General features: G+C 42.9%; 2 protein-coding genes and 1 non-coding gene across 3 annotated transcripts in view; 1 reads left to right on the top strand and 2 right to left on the bottom strand.

Annotated features, from left to right (window-relative positions):
- The window catches only part of DIPK1A (divergent protein kinase domain 1A), a 112159-nt gene extending 102402 nt beyond the window's left edge, over positions 1-9757 (top strand). The window contains exons 4-5 of the mRNA XM_074221665.1: positions 3813-3989; positions 5791-9757. Coding sequence (XP_074077766.1) covers positions 3813-3989; positions 5791-6603 — 990 coding nt within the window. The 3' untranslated portion in view covers positions 6604-9757. The remainder of the gene's footprint in view (positions 1-3812; positions 3990-5790) is intronic.
- On the bottom strand, positions 8581-17432 carry RPL5 (ribosomal protein L5). Its single transcript, XM_074221666.1, has 8 exons — positions 17347-17432; positions 16972-17041; positions 16314-16429; positions 14561-14695; positions 13698-13900; positions 12958-13135; positions 10189-10277; positions 8581-8746 (listed from the first exon to the last, which is right to left on the bottom strand). Exons 1-8 carry the CDS (start codon positions 17347-17349, stop codon positions 8647-8649), a joined length of 894 nt encoding a protein of 297 aa, XP_074077767.1. The 5' UTR covers positions 17350-17432; the 3' UTR covers positions 8581-8646.
- LOC141515733 (small nucleolar RNA SNORA66) lies at positions 9915-10052 on the bottom strand. The gene has a single exon (XR_012476481.1). It is a non-coding gene; the product is annotated as a small nucleolar RNA SNORA66 (small nucleolar RNA).
- Positions 17433-19965: the final 2533 nt, after the last annotated feature.

The following is a 19965-nucleotide window of genomic DNA, read 5'->3' on the forward strand; positions in this document are numbered from 1 at the left end:
CATTTGTAAAATGAAGAAAATAATAGTATCTACCTCCAGGGTTGTAGTCAAGATCAAATGTGATAAGATTTGTAAGGCATTTTACATCTTTAAAGCGCTACATAAAATCATTATTATTATTACTATGCCAAATTTTAGCTATTAATATTATACCATATCATATATACTATTTTACAAGCAATGGAATAGGAGTGATGTTTTTGGTATTGTCCAAGCCACATTATAGTAATCCTGACAAGATTAAGCTAAAACTAGAGCTAGTCATTGAAATTAAGACCAAAATTTTAAACTACATACAAATTATTTAGGGTAAGCTGTCTTCTGTCAAACATAGAATCTAATCTGTACCAATCTAGATACTTCCAGAATAACCAATGCACTCCTAGATAGGATAGAGGGGAAGGCTCCTTGTAGATCTTGTTTTTCCAGTGGTAAAGAAGTTCAGATTAAGGGGCAGCTAGGTGGCACAGTGGATAAAGCACAGGCCCTGGAGTCAGGAGTACCTGGGTTCAAATCCGGTCTCAGACACTTAATAATTACCTAGCTGTGTGGCCTTGGGCAAGCCACTTAATCCCATTTGCCTTGCAAAAACATTAAAAAAAAGTTCAGATTAATAGAAAATTTCAAAAATATTGCCTATCTGTTAAAAGACAGGACATGTCCTAAGCACTGTGGATAGAAAAATGACTATGATTGCCCTCAAGGAGCTTGTATCAGTTTGGGTTGAGGAGTAATGGGAAAGAAAACACAAGTATACAAATAAGTCCATAGTATAAGACAGGAGATTATTAGAAGAAGGTGCATTTGCTCAGGGAAGGCTTCATAAAAGAAGTGACAATGAACTGGGACCTTGAAGGATATTTTGAAAACTATAATTTTTAAAAATATTCTTAACCCAGAAAATAGCAGGGTATTAGACATGTTTAGGGAACAATGAGAAATTAATCTTGACCGAAGTGTAAGGTGTAAAGAGTTATGGTAAAGTTGTTTTGGCCACAATAGGCAGAGAGGCCTGAACACCAAGTTGAGAAATGTGACTTTATTCATGTAGATGGTACAATGTTTGAATATCTATAGCTTTGTGTTAATTTAAAGTTTAACAGCCTTGAGAAAGGTAGAAATTTAAAAAAAAATTAAAAAAGAATCTGTGGTGGTTACCACTATATCAGGACAACTAGGTACCTGGCCCAGTGGATAAAGTGACGGAGGTAGAGTCAAAAAGACCAGAGTTCAAAACAGGCCTCTAACACTTACTAACTGGACAAGTCATTTAACTCTGCTAGCCTCAGTTTCCTTATCTTTAAAATGAGCTGTAAAAGAAAAAGACAAATCACTCCAGAATCTTTGCCAAGAAAACCCCAAATGGGGTCACAAAGTCAGCTTCAACTGCACAAACCACTGCAGTCATAAAGGGAGCAATAATAAACACATCTTAGCCTACAAACATTTAAATGTCATTTTAGTTAATATACTAAGATGAGTTTATTTTTAAAAACATTTTTCAGTGTCCTATCTGTAGCAAAATCAAGTTTTAGTTTCTGATTCAAGAACCTGCCTTGGCCTTCCCCTGTTTAAAATGGCATTCTACATTTTCATTTTTTTATGTCGATTTAAGAGAATGGGAAACAAACAAAACCAAATCTTTCTTTTTTTTTTTTTTTTTTAGGTTTTTGCAAGGCAAACGGGGTTAAGTGGCTTGCCCAAGGCCACACAGCTAGGTAATTATTAAGTGTCTGAGACCGGACTTGAACCCAGGCACTCCTGACTCCAGGGCCGGTGCTCTATCCACTAACGCCACCTAGCTGCCCCCAAACCAAATCTTTTTTAACTAATACATACAAACACACAAAACGTGTTTGATATAGAACTCTAAACTTACTCAAAAACACTTGAATTTGCTTCTGTATAAAGGAATGGCTTCTCATGCTATTAAATAATGAAAAATCTTAATGTTCCATATCCCAATAAGTCATTCCCAACAGCACAAAATAATATAAATAGCTTATATTAAAATTTTTAGAGTACTTCTGAATTCATGTTTCACTTCCTTTTCATTAATAGCATCCATCAAATTGACTTATTTGTTTGATTTCCCCTTGCCTTGGTAGTAATATTACTCTCTTGGTCTTTTGTCTTATTTTTAATAGTAATGGGGGGGCAGCTAGGTGGCGCAGTGGATAGAGCATTGCTCCTGGAGTCAGGAGGACCTGAGTTCAAATGCGACCTCAGACACTTAATAATTACCTAGCTGTGTAGCCTTGGGCAAGCCACTTAACCCCATTGCCTTGCAAAAAAAAACAATGGATTCAGAAATTTAGTAATGGGCACTTAATTGTGTGTCTACAAATGTATGGTGGATCTCTTAGATTCTACTTAAGGACTCCACTAATAATAAATGGAGGCTATTTTTCCATGGTAACTCTCTTCATGGGCTGCACTCAATCACCTTGGAGCTAAGTGAAGTTTCAGATTCTGTGACTCCATGTTCCAATGCCTAAAAGTGGTTAGATAGGGCAAAGAAACTGACATAAGCGTCCCAATAGGGCTGATTAGCAATTCCCTCATTAATGGTCTTTCCTGTAGGCTGGAGGATTCAAAGATGGTCACAGGGTTAGCAGTGAATTTTTTCTTTCCAGTAAGCATCCCATGGTAACAGGTTTATTGTCCAGTACAGGATTTTAGATATTTTTATTCTTCATCACAGTGAAAAAAAAATAATTAGGCAAGCTTCACGTAAAAAAAAAAACACATCAGGCACCAATAAATGGGAGAATAAAAAAAGGAGAAACTATCAGTTCAAGCTCTGCTACTTACATGACCATCCATCTTTTTCCTTGTCCTCATGATTATATCTGTGACATCAGCCAGATAGGTATGCTGTGAATATCCTGGTCAGCTATTTTCAACATTCACATTAGGAAAGGTGAGCTGTAGACTACCTTAAATATTACAGGGGGTACTATGACTGGTAGGTCTTTGTTTCAAATGAGAAATATTAATATTTGCAAATATGGGCACTTGACACCAATTGCCATTTTTTTTAAAGTAATCGATGCTACCCAAATATTAGATGCCCAGGCCAAGTTGATCTCCCCTACATCAAATGCTGTATGAGCATGGGGGAGATAAACATGGGGTTCAGGTGAAACTCTCAGCCCATCTTTTTCCCTATAGCCAATGTAGGTCTCAGAACCACCCTGAAAATTCACACTAGTGTGACAGAATTATATCAAGTCAAGTCAGTAAGCATTTATTAAGAAAGGCAAAGACCAGTGCCTACCCTCAAGGAGCTTACCATCTGTCTACTAAACTGAGCTGTTTATGACTGTGATTCATCTTTAGATTTCCTAATTTCGAGCAAAAGTTGCCAAAGCAATTGGAAACCACTTTTAACATTTCAACAATCTGTAATTTCATTTGTGTGATTATACCACTGATGAAGATCATGGTCCTTCAACAACTCAGGAAAGGTCTTCTGGGCTGCACTGTGGCCCTAGTGCCAAGAGGGTGATGAGAGATTTTGGGCCTCGATAGGTTGGTCTGCAGACAAGAGCCACAGAGCCCAGGTCTAGAGATAAAGACACTTCAGGGTTGTTGTGCAGTATCCCTACCCTCTGTCAAAATACTGTTTTATAAGTGTTTTGAGGGAAAATGTCATCATCTACAATGCAAAAGGAAAAATTTGCAGCTCAGGTCCAAACAATTCTCTGGAGGTAGAGAAAGGACAAAAAAATAAAAGCAGTAGTATTTTCCAGATTAAAGTGTTTGAGTGAGCCCCAAAAGATCTCCCAGCTTTCCTGTTTTTCACATAGATGTATTTAGGAGTCTGGGGAAATCTGCAGGGTGTTGTGAAATGTCAGATGGAACAAGCCCCTCACCTTGATTTCGGGACCGAGTTGGAACCAAGAAAAGAAGTAATTTTATTTGAGAAGCCAACTCGGGGAACGACAGTCCAGAAATTCAAAGAAATGGTGTATAGTCTCTTTAAAGTAAGTATGAGATTCATAAAATCTCTCTTCTCTTTGGCTGTATTTTTATTAAGAGAATTTGTAGCTGTTATTTCCTAAATTTCTAGGATACTTTTTCAGATTCTTTCATGTGCTAGACTGAATGAGCATCTTTATAATTAGAACTGGAAAGAACCCTAACCTCTCCTCAGAGCCAGAATCCCAAAGGATGTGCTTCCAATAATCCTGAGATGACATCTGCAGCCCTGGCCTCCATGGCTCAGTCTAACCCTGCAATTTTATGAGAGACTTTTTCCAAGTTCATTTGAATTGAGCTCCTTCAGTCTAGTATTTTAACAAGATGTTGACAACTAATGTTACATGTTTAAAATAAAAGATATGGAACTGATTTAGGGTAATCGAGTGAAAGCTGCCTCTACTATCTCCAGTGTACACAATATTACATAAGACAAGTTTGCAAATAAGTTATTTTCCCAGACCAAGTTACAGCTTTTTTTTTCTTTTTGCTTTCAATAATTTTGTTGCAGGGGAGCATAGAGAAGACAGAATTTAGGTCAGCTTTATTAAATGTTCTGTCCTTATTTGCAAGGCTTTGCTAATTAGCTGCCTGAAACTACATAAAATACATATTAATAAAGCATTATTATAAATGTCAAAGATCTAGTGTTTGAGGTTCTTCTTCTTTAAGACTATAATGTTCTCAGGGTAAGTTCATTTTGCAGGGCTATGTATCAGTGTGTCAGCAAGGTGAGGGGCAGAGCCAGTAGGGTGCTGGGCCTGGAGTCAGATCCTCCTCACCTTGCTAATAGGTGGGTGACCTTAGCCAAGTCACTTAACCCTCCACATCCTCATGTCTAAGTGAGGTTGGACTGAGGTTGGACTAAGGTCCTTTTCAGTTCTCATATAGGATCTTGCTCTTTAGGATATGGTATTCAAGATTTGCTGCGAGTCACCTCCTGGTGGTCAATCTTCTGGTGAACTATAGTGAAACAAAATTAATGGTAAAACTGTTTCAGCACAGTATTGAAATATGCTTAGTTTGGCTCTAACACCAAAATTTAATGTTTCCCAACAGAGATGACATTATTTTATATTTTGAGAAATAAGACAACTAGCAATGTGAAAAGCTGTCAGAACAATGAACTTTTGTGTTAAAAAGAGAATGAAGACAGAGCAAGTTTGATTTTAAACATCCATCTCTATCTTGAGATAAGCTTTAAGTGCTGCCCCTCTGGTCTCTCTCAATGAATGCCTTATATTCCTACTAAACCTGGAGGTAGAGGTGGAATGCAAAGGATGGGCATTAACCCATCCTGCAGATCACCTTGGTTCTATTGGCCCTAACGGTGGGAGATAGAGAGGGTGCTCAGTTCAGTAGAACTGACCTTTGTTAAGAAAGGATTTAACTTCTGCTGTGCTGGAACAAGCATTTAGTAAGCATCTGCTGTACACCAGGGAGCATATGCTTAGTAACCATGAAAGGCTAGAAGAATTGAAATACAGGAGAAAATAATCAAAAAGCAAAAAATTAAAGAATGACTTTTTTTCTATCCTATGTCACAAGTCACATGTAGCAACATTTGGGAAAAATATAAGAGAGGGCAAAAACAATGATGAACACTTGGTGTCTCACTTGTGTAGACTTCTAGGTAGAGCCATTACACAGCAAGGAACAGCTCAAACTCCTTCCCCTGGAAGTATCTCCAAAGTTTTAAAACTCAATTGATATGAGAGAGAGAGAGAGAATGTTTGTGTGTTTGTGTGTGTGTGTGTGTGGTGAGGGTTGCTCTTAGATGTGGTTAATTATTCATGTCATTACCAGGCAAAGTTGGGTGATCAAGGAAACCTTTCGGAGCTGGTCAATCTCATCCTCTCGGTGGCTGATGGAAACAAAGACGGCCGGGTCTCCTTGCCGGAAGCCAAATCCGCCTGGGCTCTTCTTCAGCTCAATGAGTTCCTGCTCATGGTCATACTTCAGGACAAAGAGCACACGCCCAAACTTATGGGCTTTTGTGGCGACCTCTACATGATGGAAAGAGTGGACTACACCTCTCTTTATGGAATAAGCCTTCCCTGGGTGATTGAACTTTTCATTCCCTCTGGTTTCAGGAGAACCATGGATCAGTTGTTCACACCCTCATGGCCTAGGAAGGCTAAAATAGCCATAGGACTTCTAGAATTTGTAGAAGACGTTTTTCACGGTCCCTATGGAAATTTTCTCATGTGTGACACGAGTGCCAAAAACTTGGGATATAATGATAAGTATGATTTGAAAATGGTGGACATGAGAAAAATTGTGCCAGAAATGAATCTTAAAGAGCTCATTAAAGATCGTCACTGTGAATCTGACCTGGACTGCGTCTACGGTGCAGATTGTAGAACTAGCTGCGACCAGAGCAGGATGAAGTGCACTTCCGAAGTGATACAGCCCAACCTGGCCAAGGCTTGCAGCTTGCTCAAAGACTACCTGCTGCGCGGGGCGCCCACAGAGATCCGAGAAGAGCTGGAGAAGCAGCTCCAGTCCTGTGTTGCCCTCACAGTCACCGCACACCAGATGGAAATGGAACATTCTTTGATATTAAATAACCTAAAGACATTACTGTGGAAGAAAATCTCTCATACAAATGATTCCTAGTTACCTGTCAGACATGGGGAAACTTGCCACTTTAAGTCATCCTGACCATTAAAAAGGGCCCCACCTCCCCATCCCTTCCAACTCCTTCCCTAAAATCCAACCTCCTGTGCCAGTGCCCTCCAGCCCCTTTCCCAAGGCTTGGTTGGGGTCAGAATCCAGGCTCTCCAAGTTCCTGTTTGGCAGGCGATGCGGGTCTTCTCCTTGTACAGTTTACAAAGAACTTTTCATAAATTTCCACTTAATTCTTTTAACAGTCCTGTGAGGGATGTCCTGTGAGGGGTGCGGGGCAGGACAAGTCCCATTCTGTGGCTCAGGAACTGAGGCAGAGTGCTGCTCTTCCCAGGCAGCAGGGTCTCGCACTCCCAGCTTCAGTTTCTCAGCCCCAGCCCCTTGGAGGTACCAGAAAGGTTAGGACCCAGATTTCATCCAGAGATGTGAATACAAGAACCTCTGGTCTGTTTTCTCAGACACCAAGTTGTTCTTCACTCCTAATGCTGTGAAAATCCTCATTTACATGTGAATACTCATGTTAATGAAAATGGTTTTTGCAAGAGATTCTTTTTAGCCAAGAGGCCACTGCTGGAAACTTGTGGTCAAATCCAAGCTGCTGTTTTAAAAAATTAATTTAACTTTGATAGTTTATTAGTATTTTCAAGCATGGCAGAATTTGCACATTATGGGAAATTTTAATTGCTCAACAGATAAATGAAATTCCTCTTTGGCATAAACAGGTAGCGGAGCTTACTTCCAATTTACTTACATTCTTACCTCATTTAGATCTTATGCTCTAGTAAATTATGGCTGTTTCCTCAAATAGTTCTACAATAGAATTTTGGGGTAACTGGAAATTTTCAAAAAACAGACCAATCCACAATTGCTGTCTTTATTTTTTGCATCTATAGTTAAATGATAAAGCATTAAAAATGGATTATTTAAAAGGGCATAAATTATTGTTTTAAAATTTCACTCCCCTCATTCTTGAAAACAGACTATGGTCCGTTTTCCTCACGAGCCCTGGACATTCAGTATTCACAGTTGGTACTAGAAGCAGAGTACCCTATTCAGAAGGAAGTTACATTTGATCTTAAATGGAAAAAAATGGCCAAATGACCTGTTTACTATTAAAAGGTACTGATCCAGTTAGGAGCAGGACTCAAATTCCATCCTTGTGTTTGAGGTGTGGTAAACTTGAATTAATAATGAAACCTTATTAAGATCTTTTAAGTTAGCAATGAAAAACACTAAGATCCAGAATGTCTCCAACTGGCACCCCACATCAGTTGATGGGCATGCACACTGAGAAAGCCTTCACCCAATAGTCTTTCCATGTACACTCAGAACAAAGGGTTAGCAGTAAAGTGGATTCTGAGTGCACTTGACCTGTATATACTTTGTTCTGGCATGTTTTTTCAAACCTTGCGCACAATGACAATCTTTTTTGATGTCTCCATCAAGTAGGATGATGGCCTACTTTTGGAGGAAGAGCCAATGGTTGCTGCTGCAAAGATTCCAACTGGAATTGCTCGTGTCCTCCAGCTGTGTCTATACGTACATGGTGTTATTGGGCAGTGGACTTGATCATGTCGTTGTTCTCACACTATTTTTTTCAATTTTTTTATAGTTGTACAGTTTTAAGGTCCTTTTCTTTTCCACTAAGCACAGGTTTCAATAAATGGCTGGAAGAATACAACCTAGTTGTAGCATTTCCTTGATTTGTCTGTCAGTCAAAAGGGAATCTAAATTATTTTCCTGCAGCTCCATTATCTTTGTTGTTGACTGCTTAAGTGGCATTAGGGACTGGCTGAAAGTAAGCATCATGGAGAAGCAGGTCTCAGGCTCTTGCTGCTGCCAAGCTCAACTAAAACAATCATGTTCAGAAAATAAGCATAAAACCACCATCATCTTAGAAAAAAAGAACCACTGGCTCCATCCTTCTGCCTAGAACTTGATAAAGTTCCATTAAAAAATAGACACGGGTTGTTGTTCAATAAGTTTATTGGCTTAATCTGAAAATCTTCATAGAAAATTACAGATTTTGATGTTTTAACTATCAGCCGCACGTTCCTGGGCTCTGAGGAAACTTGCCTTCTTCTGAGCAACTCTGTCTTTCTTCTGGGCAAGGGACATTTTGGGGCGGTTCCATCTACCAAGCAAGAAGGGCAGAGGATCAGAGAACAGAACTCACAAATGTAAACCAAAGTCTTTTTACCTCCTAAGTTACTAAAATAAAGGGGGAAACTGCAGTTTGTTCCACGAAATAGTCTGCTCTAACGGCCAGGCTTAAAATGGCAGTTTCCCCAGTCAGTGGCCATCACTACAACTCCACTTGCATTTCTTTACTACAGAACTGACTCATGGGCCATCACCAATTTTGTTTCCTGAGCACATGTGGGCCCCTCACTTGACATTCTTTTACTCCTTTCTGAATCACTAAGGATCTTTTCCTCTTGCCTCCTCTGCCAGTCTCAGGCTGTTGGGCTTTCTTGGACAAGCATTTCTCACTTTCATGTCTAACCTCCAATGTCTCCTTCCTTCAACTTTCCCCTGATCTCAAAGGTCTACCAGGCTCACTGCCTTGCTGTGCTCACTATCCACAATCTTAACCTCTTGTGACGGTAGTCACTAATGCTTCTTTATCCCTTGGGGTCCCTGCCATTATGTGCCCTTTGCTGGGTTCCAAACAAATCTTCTGATTGTAGTTCTCTTCCTACACATCCTAACCCCTGGGCTTCAAAGAAGTCACACCAAATCCCCATTTGTAGCCCTGAATTATCTCCCCAGCACATGTGGCATCTCCAACCAAATATTACCAATATCTCTTGGGAATCTATCAGCTTAAACTCTCCTTTCTCCCTCACTACCATAACCAATCAGTTTCAAATCTTCACTTTCCCAGTCCTCACACTCCCATTTCAAACCCTTCCCCCTGCTGCTGCTACTAGTCCTTTTGGTTCCAACTTAACTGCTGTGTCTTTCAGTCCATATTCCTCCCCTTTACATACAGTCCACCCTTTCCCATTCTTTGTAGGGGTGCATGCTGCAGCTGTGCTGTGTGGGGGATGACTCCCTATGCCACCCCCCATCAACTACTAAAGTCCCCTCCTCTCCCCCTCAAGATTTAGCTCAGTTGTCATCTATTCTACCAAATTATCCCTGAAACTCCCAGATTTATCTATTCTCTCCCCTCTCTTATAGATTACATGTGTCTTCCATATGATAAGTTCTTTAACTATTGAACAAAATAAATTGACAAACATCAAATAAACTGAAGTGCTCAATTACAAAGGAATTTAAGATAAAACACCCAGTTATCTTGTCTTAGGATAGAATGAAGAGCCTCAAAAATTTCAATTCCAAGGCAAATAACTTTCTATCACCATAATTACTTTAGCAAACCTGGTTCCCCTTGCTCCTGCAACATCATGCAGAGCCAGTGATCGAGTTTGCAAATTCACAGCAATAGCTTTCCTTTCACAACAGTAGCAAAATCGAGGGTTTTTTTTTTGTTTTAGCAAAATGCAGTCATTTTCAAATCATTTTACTTGTACAAAAGAAGAAGGCTGAACCAGCAAGAAAGCTACTTACCTTTTCTTTTTAACTTCCCTCTTGGGTTTCTTTTCATACACTGGATTCTCCCGGATACCAGCATGAGCTTTCTTATACATCTCCTCCATCTGAAATAAAGAGAGCCAAACAGTATTTGGTTCCCCTTCAAATGCCCCAGGCAAACCTCTGTATCACTAAAGGCTAAGTGTATTACCACTGCAGCTTGCTAAAACCCCAATTCAGTCTTCCTTGATATTTAAAGGGAAACTAATTTGAGATAGAAATCACATCTGTTGTCACTATTATCTGCTTAAATCCTTAGACTCATAACAAGAATGCAACCTGTAATTGAATTCGTTTTCAACACGTTCAGTTTTTTCTTTCAATTTTTTTGAACTCCATTTTTATATATGTATGAATGCTCCTCCTGAGAAGGGAATGTTTTTAGAGTCTCAGAAAAAATAAGCTTTTTTTTTTAGGTTTTTGTAAGGCAAACGGGGTTAAGTGGCTTGCCCAAGGCCACTCAGCTAGGTAATTATTAAGTGTCTGAGAGCGGATTTGAACCCAGGTACTCCTGACTCCAGGGCCAGTACTTTATCCACTGCACCACCTAGCCGCCCCCCCTAAAAATAAGCTTTTTCAATTTCTTCTTTCAAAAAGACTTTTAGGGATTGTCTAACTGAATGTAATTTCTGCAAGATTTTTCAAAAGCAATTAAAAACTCAAGGGACCTTCTTCCCAATATATAGAATTCACATGTCAAAATATTTCCAGACTAATTTCAATTTCAGCTATACTTTCAATATAAAGAGCAATCAAGCAAGGGTTTATTAAAACATCCCCCATAAGCTAGGAACCAGGCTATGCCCAAGGATATAAAGACAAATATCCCTAAGACATTAACCTATCTGTGCAGAGAGATACAAATTACAAACCAGATACAAGGTAATCTTAGGGGTAAGGGTAGTAATGGCAGCTCAGGAGTCCCTGAAGGCTTCTTGCAGAGAGGAACCCTGGCAGGATAACCAATAAACTAGATTCCTGATGGTCGGCTGCTACACTTCAAGTCTCTATCCTAACTCAATAGATATATCTTCTACCACATGAACAGCTTTTAATGCCAGGGTTACTTTTAACACTGCTCAGATTTGAGCACTAATAGTACTAAACAGCATCACAATTCTGACTACATTCATTCTCGTCATACTATCCCCAGATGTTTTTTGGGAACCTCCTAAGGTTGAAAGGGAGGTGCACTGGAACTTTTCATTAAGAGGTTCAGTTAAACTTCAAGTATTTTAATATTCCTGGCTTGTAGCCGATAAGCAAACAGCTTATACTGACATCAAACTGGTGAGCTAGAAAGTGAAATTTTATCACCCCACATTTTACAACTGAGGAAACAGATAAGTAGAGTCACACCAACCCCTCTTCCCCATGGCCATACAATCAGTAATCCAGGTTTTTATTCCAATACTCTACAATTTATTAAAATTTGGGGGGTTGGCTAGGTGGCGCAGGGGGGTGGCACAGGGGTGGCTAGGTGGCACAGTGGATAAAGCACTGGCCCTGAAGTCAGGAGTACCTGGGTTCAAATCCGGTCTCAGACACTTAATAATTACCTAGCTGTGTGGCCTTGGGCAAGCCACTTAACCCCATTTGCCTTGCAAAAAAAAAAAAAAAAAACAACCTAAAATTTTCCTGAATAAAACTTCAGGGTCCTGTAGTTTGTACTAAAAAGGCCAAGTGCTTTCTTTTGTAAAGTATTGCCTAAGCTTATCTGCATCAATCACCAAATTTGGCTTCTACAACATGATGTCCAAATTGTCAAATTTATCAGTCACCCAGCAGAAAACCCTTCTGAAACTTTTGAAATGTCCAGGTGACCATCACATTCACAATTCATTTACAAATTAGACTCAATAAGGGTCTAATGAGACCCAACTCAGACCCAGGAAACTTCAGAGAACAGTCAATTTAACAATACTTCTGTATAGGCTGTCTCTGCAACTAACTGGAATAAAGTGGTTAGAAATTGAAAAACAGACGATCTCTACTGTATAACTCAAAGTCACCCAAGACTGAGAGACTAAGGTTTAGCTGTTAGCTATTTTTACAGATCTGTGAAAAGAATAGGCAATTATTTCTACTGCCTACCAAATCATAAACCACCAAGCTGGAGAGGTACCAGGATGTGAGACACAACAATGAGCTATCAGATGAAGGATTTTTTTTTCTGCTTTTCTATCCTGAGAATGAGCAGGATCACACACACAACTAAACCCCAACTAAGCTTTTGCTCAGTTTGCTAAGGGGCAAATTAAAAAAAACAACCAAAAAAAACACCCTAGCTGGTACTACTCAAAAACCCATCCTTCCTTACCTAACACTTTATACAATCAGCTTTCAACACTGCCTAGGAAAGTCATGACTCAACAATTCTGGAGGCTGGATGTCTGGAGGCAAGAAGCCATGTTCCCCAGTCCAGGGAATTTAGCTAAATAGTAAAGCAGATCCCTAATAAAGCCCTTCCAACAAGCATCTTGGCATCGTTCTCATACATGAAGAGGACTAGAAACAAAGGGTGAGATGATTCCTGCACTGCACATACCATCTGTGGGTGTCAGAGGCAAACCACATCACAATAAAGTTTTTACTCTACCAAGGTATTTGGGCACTGGGTTAAAGGGAAGAGACCACGTATTTGATAGATACTCTTTATAAGGTTACAGTTGCTCAACAGTTCTTACAGCTGCTGACTTCCTTAAACAAATGCCTTCAAAAAAATTGTTAAGGCAAACTTCTTACCATGTCGGGAGTTATGTTGTTCTTTATGTACTGTGAGAATTGTTTTTTATAAGCATCTTCATCTTCTTCCATAAGATAGCGCATATAATCTGCAACATTTTGGCCCATGATGTGTTTTCGATGTACTTCAGCATTGAATTCCTTACTTTCTGAATCATACCCTGGGAAGCGTTTGGTACTAAGACAAAAAATTTTAAAAGTTAGCAGCATTTCTGTGGAATTTGATTTGAATACAAATACTACACAGCATCTGTCTGCCATCAGTCCCGTCTTGAAACAATTGCAATCATAAGCAACTCAGTCAGTGGGATATCATCATACAGCAGGTAAGCTTTAGTGTCCAAGATGGAGACGTGACAAAATTCCAATGCAAAAACTAAACAGACCCAAAACAATTAAGATCTAAAAAAAGGGAAAATAGCAAAAGTAATCATAATGCAAATTCATCTTATAACCCTCCATAAAATCTTATCAAAAAATTTTTCAAAATTATTGTTCTATCAGTAATTTTAAGCTATGCCTGTCACCACATATAAATCACTAACAGAAATTCCCCAAATTTTCTGTTCTAACAAATTCTTGATTTCCCAATCAAAATGAATCAGAAAATCTTCCTATTCCCCCCATACTCTAGTTATTTCCATTCCTGGGGGTGGAAGATGAATACTAGGTAGCTGAAAGTACCCCTACCTCCCAAACCACCCAAGCAAAACACTATCCATCACACCCATCTTATTTACCTGTGAGGAATAGACAAACCACCATCCACAGCTCCCTTAAGAGCCCCAAAGACTTTGTTTCCAGTGGTAGTTCTGGCAAGACCTGCATCCAGGTAGCATGTAAAAGCACCAGGCTGACCATCAATGCTTTCCACATTGTACTCATCTCCAGTCACTTCCACCTGGCCTTCATAGATCTTGTCCATGCCAAATCTGTTTAGAAGCTATTAACAACAACAACAAAAACCCTAAAGACACATTTCAATATACAAACTGGGAAAAGATGCTCAAGAAACTTTCTTTAAAAGTATTTCTTCTGACATCAAGTTCTTCCTGCTAGCCTCAAACATTTCCTTACATACCAAAACCACTTCTCGAATGCTATTTTCTGAGCAAAATACACACATGTACTCAAAATGAAAACCTGTCAACCCTATTATTATACCCAACCAAAAGTAATTACTAAAAGTAATCATGCTACTAATAATCCACCTCCGGTTTTTCTGGAATTACAGTGCTGCCATCTAGAGACGGATGACAAAACAATCTCTACCAACTGGCCAAATTGAGTTTGGGCTCCATTATATTCTTATACATACAGACTTCAACCAAAGGCCGCAACCCTGTTATGTTTTCATCACCATTTGTCATGTTCAGTAACTTCTCAAAGCCCTCAGTTGCTCCTACTTTGCCCTCAGTGTACTAAGCTTTTAAAGAACTAAACCAAATCAATACATGATTAAACATCATGTATTTTATAACATACTTACTCTCAGGCAATTTGCTATGAAACACACACAGAAAAAACCACTTGACTGGGGGTGGAGTGGGGGACCAGGAAAAACTATTCACCTCAAACTTAAGTGAAATGATAGAGAACATACCCTGCGGGCCAGCAGCAGGCCTGTACAGTAAGCGGCAGCATAGTTTGTCAGGCCAACCTTCACACCATACTTGGGTAACTCATGGGCATAGGCTGCACAGACAATCATATCCCCTTCTATACGGGCATAAGCAATCTTTAAAAAAAAAAAAAGTCAGACATTAAAGCCTCATAAGAACCATGGAATGTCACTATTTTAGTACTTATCCAGACCTGCAATTCACTATCTAGATAAAACTTTTGTGATAACTATTTTTAACATTAAACATATTATAAAAATAACATAATAAATGTAGACTTTTATAATATAGAAAAACTAAATGGATGAGCCAGACACTATTACAAGAATTGGATATTACTAGTTTTGCCTATTTCAAGTTTAAATACCAAATGCTTGAAAACAAAGTCACTGGTTTACAAAGTTCATATTATCTTCTAATATAATAAAGACTATTATCTAGTAGAGTTAATTTAAAAAAAAAAAAAGGATTCCAAGAGCTAGTTTAAGCAAGTAAGCTAGTCAAGATGACTGATCAGGTCAATGAGAAAATAAGACTTTCAAGTACCTGTAACAAAAGTGTATGTGGATGTAATCATTGCAGCTATTTTGTAACCCTACATCATCCTTTCTTAAATGGTTCATTGCTGTATTTGGTTTTTTATACTAAGTACGAATAAAATGAGATATTTCAATAAATACCTGGCATCTATAAACGTGATTACATCTTCCCTGAGAAAACCTCTTGTAATAAAATGTTTACAAAAATCAATCAATAGAGTGACAAATTTTGATATTTCATTCTGCCCCAAAATTTACCACCCTGAAACCAATATTGAATCTGTATCTCTTCTATCCTCAGAACCTTCATATCCTGTGATCCCCATTTTACAAATAAGAAACTATCACTACTTCTTCAGGCTTCAGTTTTCCTAATGAAGTGAGACAATAATCAGAATCAGAACCTAATTCCAGTGACATTTGGCTACTTCCTTTCCACCGCTTAATTCTTTATTTTTGGTTTTGCTAGGCAATGGGGTTAAATGGCTTGTCCAAGGTCACACAGCTAGGAAATTTAAGTGTCTGAGGCCGCATTTGAACTCAGGTTCTCCTGACTCCAGGGCTGGTGCTCTATCCCCTTTGATCCTTAAAGAATCTGTTACAGACTAATCTAAGTCTGGCGGGGGGGAAAAAAAAAAAGAAAACCATCCAGAAAATACATCTATGGGGGAAGAAGTATTTTCATGAAAGGGAATAATAACCAAATAAAATAGTACAATGTTCCAAAGTTTCTGTATCATACATAGTCCTAGGAGTCACATGGCAAATTGTACAAGATAGTCCTAGCTATTCCTCTTCATTCAGCCAGTCTCTCTAGGCCCCAATCTCTCCATTTCTAAAATGAGGGAAAATGACAGGAGACAATAAAGCAAATGCTGCAGAGGATAAAGAGAGGGAAAAAACTGCAAGTGGCAAGCAGGGCATTAATTCCTCCTGATAAAGTGGCTGGGCCACCCTGGCAAGAGAGGAAGGAGAGGGGCACGGGGCACAGGGCTCTAAGGCAAAACAGGTCTTTCTGGGCTCCTTAAGTTTCTGGACAGCGTTCCTCCCGTAGTAACTTTAGCTCCCAAGATTCAGAGGCTCCCGCCCTGCGGAGGCACAAGGGGCGGCCCAGCCCCCCGGGTCCCCCCGGCCCCCCGTTCCCCCCGGTCCCCCCGGGCCCCCCGGGCCCCCCGGTCCCCCCGGCCCGGCTCGCCTGGCAGATGATGTCCCTGTTGGTGACGCGCACGATCATCCTGTACTTGGGGGTGTTGTACTTGTTCTTGTCCTGGATCACCAGCCGCTTCCGCGCGTAGTAGTCCGTCTTTCCCTCTGCGAAGGAGGGGGCGGCGTGAGGGGCGCGCGGGGGCCGGGGCCGGGGGCGGGGGGGCCGGGGGGGAACCGGGGGGACCCGGGGGCCGGGGGGGGGGACCGGGGGGACCCGGGGGCTGGGGGGAACCGGGGGGACCCGGGGGCCGGGTGGACCCGGGGGCTGGGGGGAACCGGGGGGACCCGGGGGCCGGGGGCGGGGGACCGGGGGCCGGGTGGACCCGGGGGCTGGGGGGAACCGGGGGGACCCGGGGGCCGGGGGCGGGGGACCGGGGGCCGGGGGGACCCGGGGGCTGGGGGGAACCGGGGGGACCCGGGGGCCGGGGGCGGGGGACCGGGGGCCGGGGGGACCCGGGGGCTGGGGGGAACCGGGGGGACCCGGGGGCCGGGGGCGGGGGACCGGGGGCCGGGGGGACCCGGGGGCTGGGGGGAACCGGGGGGACCCGGGGGCCGGGGGGGGGGACCGGGGGCCGGGGGGACCCGGGGGCTGGGGGGAACCGGGGGGACCCGGGGGGAACCGGGGGGACCCGGGGGGGGGGCCCTACCTCTCCGTCTCCGGAACTTCACCTGGTACCTCTTGAAGTAGGCCTTGTTCTTCACCACCTTCACGAACCCCTTAAAGGCAAAGGCGAGGCGTGAGCGCGGCGGGGCCCGGCACGTGGCACGGCGCCCCCCGCCCGGGGCCCCCGGCCGCCGCCGCGCCCCCCGCCCGGGGCCCCCGCCGGCCCCGCGCGCAGCCCCCCGGCGGCCGCCATTAGGCCACGCTGGGAGCGGCCCGGCCGGCCGCCCCGCCATCGGGATCCATCCGCCGCCCCGCGGGCTCGGCCGCGCTCCGCGGGGGCCCCCCGAGCTGCCGGGGCCCCCCCGAGCCGGCGCGGGGCCCCCCGAGCCGCCGCGGGGCCCGGGCGCCGCGTACTCACCATCCTGCCGAACGAGACCCGCGCCCTCGGCACAGACCGGCAGGCCTCGCAGCGCTGGGGGAAAAGGGCCGCGGCCCCCGCGCAGGCGCAGTATGTACAGCCGGGCCACGGAGGCGGCGCTACGTGAGGAAGAGCGGCCGCGCGGGGCAGCGCCGGCCGAGTCCCCCAGCGCCCCCCGGCGGCCCGAGGGAGCCGGCGTCGCGGCGGGGCCGCTCCGGCGGGGCACGTGGGCGCGCTCCCTGCCGCCCCCCGCAGGACGGGTGCTGCGCTTCCTCCCTCTGGTCTCTTGAAACACTTGTTCTCTCTTTTCTTTTTTTTCTCTCATCCTTTAGAGATTCTATTTCTGTCGACTTCTACAATTTCCCCCCAATCTGGCTTCCCTCCCCCACCCCACCCCCACCGAAGGCAATTGGTCAGTCGTTACATTGTTTCCATGTTGTACCTTGGTCCCCACTGAGTGGGGCGAGAGAAATGGCATCCTTACGGAAAAGCATAGGAGACGGCGAGAGCACACAGTCCGATATCAGGGTTTTTAAGAAAATTTCAATTAGCAAAAAGTTTTCTTTCTCTCCTGTTTCGTTGTTTAACATAACACGTACAGCCCCAGGAACAAATCCATGGTCCAGCTGTAGACATCCTCATAGGCAAGGTGTCAGAATTAGCTGTCTTCCTAACAGACTGCCCGCTGTGGAGGGTGGGGGGAAGAGAAGCAAGAATGGGGGAAATGGTGACACTCAAAATAAATAACATCTTTCTTTTAAAAAAAATCTGGGGCAGCTAGGTGGTGCAATGGATAGAGCATCGGCCCTGGAAATCAGGAGGACCTGAGTTCAAATCCAGCCTCAGACACTTCATAATGACCTAGCTGTGTGGCCTTGGGCAAGCCACGTAACCCCATTGCCTTGCAAAAACCTAAAAAAAATGAATGAATGAACGAATGACTAAATAAATACAGGGAGTGGCTAGGCGGCTGAGTGGATAGAGCACCAGCCCTGGAGTCAGGAGTCCCTGAATTCAAATCCAGCCTCAGACACTTAATAATGACCTAGCTGTGTGGCCCTGGGCAAGCCACTTAAACCTATTGCCTTTCAAAAAAATTCTAAAAAAAAAATCTGTCTTTACTAACTTTTCTGTTAGCTTCGAGGTCTGGCTGGTTTGTCCTTGTCACTCCCTTCCCTGTGTCAGTCCTGTTCAGCCAGCACAATGCCTTTCTTGGACTCTAGCTTTAATTGGCATTCTTCTTATCAATAATGATTCAAATTTGGGACAGCTAGGTGGAGCAGTGGAAGGACTAGCCTTGAAGTCAGGCAAACAGGAGTTCAAATCTAGCCTTGACACTTGATACTTACTAGCTGTGTGACTTTGGACAAGTCACTTAACCCTGCTCACATCCAGGACCTTCTCCAGATGCCCTGATTCATAATCTGGCCACTGGACCCAGATGGCTCTGGAGGAGAAAGTGAGGATGCTGACTTATGATTTCTCCTCGCTCAAATCCAGTTCATGTGCTTTTCATGGCACCAGGGGCATCACCTCCCTGATATCACGGTCTAGAACAAAGGACAAACATCAGTGATTTGAATCAAACTCTACTAGCATCACTGACAGTCAGTGATTCTTCTTTTGTTGTTTGTTTTAGTTTTTGCTAGGCAATGGGGTTAAGTGGCTTGCCCAGGGCCACACAGCTAGGTAATTGTTAAGTGTCTGAGGTTGGATTTGAACTCAGGTCCTCCTGACTCCAATGCTGGTGCTCTATCCACTGCGCCACCTAGCCACCCCAAGTAATTCTTCCTTTAAAAACTGTCCATATCCTTTGACTATTTATCTGTTGTAACTGTTCAGCTAGATCCTTGATCTCCTCTTGGGGACAGTCCCTATAATTATCTTTTTTTTAGGCTTTTTTTTTGTAAGGCAAATGGGGTTAAGTGGCTCGCCCAAGGCCACACAGCTAGGTAATTATTAAGTGTTTGAGACTGGATTTGAACCCAGGTACTCCTGACTCCAGGGCCAGTGTTTTATCCACTGCACCACCTAGCCACCCCTATAATTATCATGCAGTATTTTATACCCAAAAGACAGGTGCTGGGGTCCCCATTTTTACAGATGGGCAAACAAGGATTAAGAGAAGTCAAACACAGAAACTTGCCCCTTAACAGTATGAGGCAAGACTCTAAGTCTTCAGGATATAGGCTCAACCTATCCACTCCACAACCTAACCACCCAGTAGTAATGGGTATCCCATGTGTGATCCTGTGTCAGTTAACAATATGGGTAGAATTCATTGTGAGTGCTAAGACTCTAAGCCAGGCAGGCCTGGGACTGACAACCTCCATCAGGGTATGAGATCTCACTACAGTGGGCATCTTGCTGTATGTCCTACAGATGGTCAACTCTCCCCATATGAAAAGCAAAATTCCCTACTCCACCAGAGTCCCTGGTCCTCATGACCAAGATAGTAATGCACTGAATTCGTTCTGGGGGGGTCTTAAGAAAAGTTGCTTGATATTGGAGAATAAGTCAATCCTCACCTCAATGCTGCAACTGGACCTAGCTAGCATCAGTCTACCTTATTCCCACTTCCACCTCTTATCCATCCACCACTGTAGGTGAAGACTACAT

This window comes from Macrotis lagotis, chromosome 2 (genome assembly GCF_037893015.1).
Source record: "Macrotis lagotis isolate mMagLag1 chromosome 2, bilby.v1.9.chrom.fasta, whole genome shotgun sequence".
Classification (NCBI taxonomy): Eukaryota; Metazoa; Chordata; class Mammalia; order Peramelemorphia; family Peramelidae; genus Macrotis; species Macrotis lagotis.

Excerpts from the sequence above, each read along its gene's own strand:
- RPL5 (XM_074221666.1), bottom strand. Across the intron at positions 16,430-16,971 it reads GAAGTTCCGGAGACGGAGAG|AGGGAAAGACGGACTACTAC; the intron begins GTAGGGCCCCCC and ends CCTCCTTCGCAG. Across the intron at positions 13,136-13,697 it reads GGTTTGTCTATTCCTCACAG|TACCAAACGCTTCCCAGGGT; the intron begins GTAAATAAGATG and ends TTTTTGTCTTAG.